General features: G+C 33.5%; 1 protein-coding gene across 1 annotated transcript in view; it reads right to left on the bottom strand.

The window, feature by feature from the left end:
* Positions 1 to 98: 98 nt before the first annotated feature.
* LOC110035348 (AP2-like ethylene-responsive transcription factor At1g16060) overlaps positions 99 to 2,242 on the bottom strand; it is an 18,340-nt gene continuing 16,196 nt past the window's right edge. Inside the window, exon 8 of the mRNA XM_020739584.1 lies at positions 99 to 547. Coding sequence (XP_020595243.1) covers positions 120 to 547 — 428 coding nt within the window. The 3' untranslated portion in view covers positions 99 to 119. The remainder of the gene's footprint in view (positions 548 to 2,242) is intronic.

The raw sequence follows: 2,242 nt of genomic DNA, 5'->3' as shown, positions 1-2,242 counted from the left end.
AAACAAAAAAAATGCCTATCAAATTAAAATCAAAGAAGAAAAAAAACTACTATAATATATTAAAATGAAAACAAAACAAAAGATTCAATATCTAATCTAAATAATAAAGATACCAAGGATCATAAGTCAAGCCCACATGGAAAAATGGGAGCTCCAAATGCATTAATCTCTCCAAATATTGTGCCATCTCCCTCAACAAAACTTCCATTGTCATTGCACTCAAAGTAAGTCTGAATATCTTCCGGAAAGCTGCATCGAGACGACTGTCTGCCATCCGAACATTCTGGCGAAGAAGATGGCAGCTCGGCCGTCATCGTTCTTCTCTCGAACATCTCCTTCAACTTCGATGATTGAAGCAGGAGATTAATGGCCGGCAAGGATGATTCAGCTTCATTCTGTTGTTCATGAATTGTTTTATCCATGTTGTTTTCAGAGTTGGGAGGAATACATTTTATGTAGTGGCTGAGTTTGAAATTGGTGACTGCGTTGAGACCACGATATTCAATGGCTGCTTTGTCATAAGCAATTGCAGCCTCTTCTTGTGTGGCTGTATGAATCAATGGTAAATAAAATAAAATAAAAAATTGTTTTTGTAAGTTGAAAATTGTTGAGAAATAAGGGTGAAGAAAAACCAGGAATCGACACAAATCCAGAAGAACATACAGAGATTTACGAGGTTCGACAAATATGCCTACATCTTCCGGAGCAGAGCGGCGACTCACTTTTCAATATTCAGAAAAGAGTACAGAATACAAGATTCAAAATCTCGGAATCCCTGAGATTTTGAATCTTATATTTTGTACTCTTTTCTGAATATTAAAAAGGGAATCGCCACTCTGCTCCCGAGGATGTAGGTATCTTTGCTGAACCTCATAAATCTCTGTATGTTCATCTGGATTTGTGTCGATTCCTAATTTTTCTTTGTTCTAATTTCTCAACAAAAAAATTATCTAATGTGACTAAAAGAGAAGGATAATATTTATAATTATACTTTAATTAGTCATGATTTTAAATTTACACTAATTATGAAATAATGTATGAATATTGGTAACAGCAGTAAAAATTTTTAATAATTGGTATTTTTGTAAAAAACTGTTGAACATTAAATTTGCATTAATTGAGAACATGATTTTTACATAGTTTTTTGACAAAAAGTGAGTGAATAATCTACAATATGCCTCACCCATTTCCATCCCATGTTAATTAATTAGGACCCCCCTTTTTTCTTGCATTATATTCAAATGTGTTGCCATAAAGCTCTGACAAGTCACATGACCAGGATTCAACATTTGGCACTTAATGCTCACTTGAAAGGGACAATTTTGAATTGAAATGTAAATTAGTTGAATTCATATGTAATTTATGAATTAGATTTGTTTGGTTGATGAGTCAGCTTTGATTTGGCTCATCAATTTATATATTGATTTATTTTAAAATATATATTTATATGTATAGTACATCAAATATATTGTGAAAATTTTAAATATAGAATTATTAAAAATATTTAAAATTTTTTTTTTATAATTTGTAAAATAGTTTATAGCTGATAAACTACTTTATTTATTTGCACGGGAGGAGGGTTGGGCAAAAATTTACATAAGGATTTAATTATTAATATTTTGAGTGAATAATTAATTGAGCTTGGGCGCCCGCGCGCACACACACACATATGTCACATTCCTTGTCCAGTTGGTAGGCAGGGTCACCATAAGTGTCCTCTGGCAAGGGTTCGATCCCTACCGTGGTGCGTGAAGATCGAATTATAGGCACATGGCGCGAGCTTTCATCATGGGACTGGATTGCGCAAGGAATTAAATAGGGTTTATATTATGCTGGGTTCGGGAAAAGCTTCCTATAGGGGCAAGCCCCTATATTTAATTACATCTTAGATAACTGAAGTTACCTAAGAATACTCTCGATAGAAATCAAGGAAAAATTATCTTCAAGGAATTCCAATGGTAAGGACATCTCAAAGATATCGGATTAAGAAGTGTGAAGGGGGATTGGTTCAAATTTGGAACATTTTATTTTGGAGTCCAAAGGAGGAAATACTAGAGGATGTCACGGATTCGAAGGAGAACTTCGGTGACTTCCTAAGCTATCCTATTATTTGGCTTCAATTTAGGAGAAATCATTTAAACGTTTCATCCTGCAATTTTTATTTATTAAGATTTATATTTGTGTGAAGCAATCAGCACAAATAACATTGAAGATGTGAGGATTTAGGTCATAACGAATGACA

This window comes from Phalaenopsis equestris, unplaced genomic scaffold (assembly GCF_001263595.1).
Source record: "Phalaenopsis equestris unplaced genomic scaffold, ASM126359v1 Scaffold000002, whole genome shotgun sequence".
Taxonomy (NCBI): Eukaryota; Viridiplantae; Streptophyta; class Magnoliopsida; order Asparagales; family Orchidaceae; genus Phalaenopsis; species Phalaenopsis equestris.
Note: the sequence above shows the minus strand (reverse complement) of the source record. Positions and strands in the feature narration are given on the sequence as shown.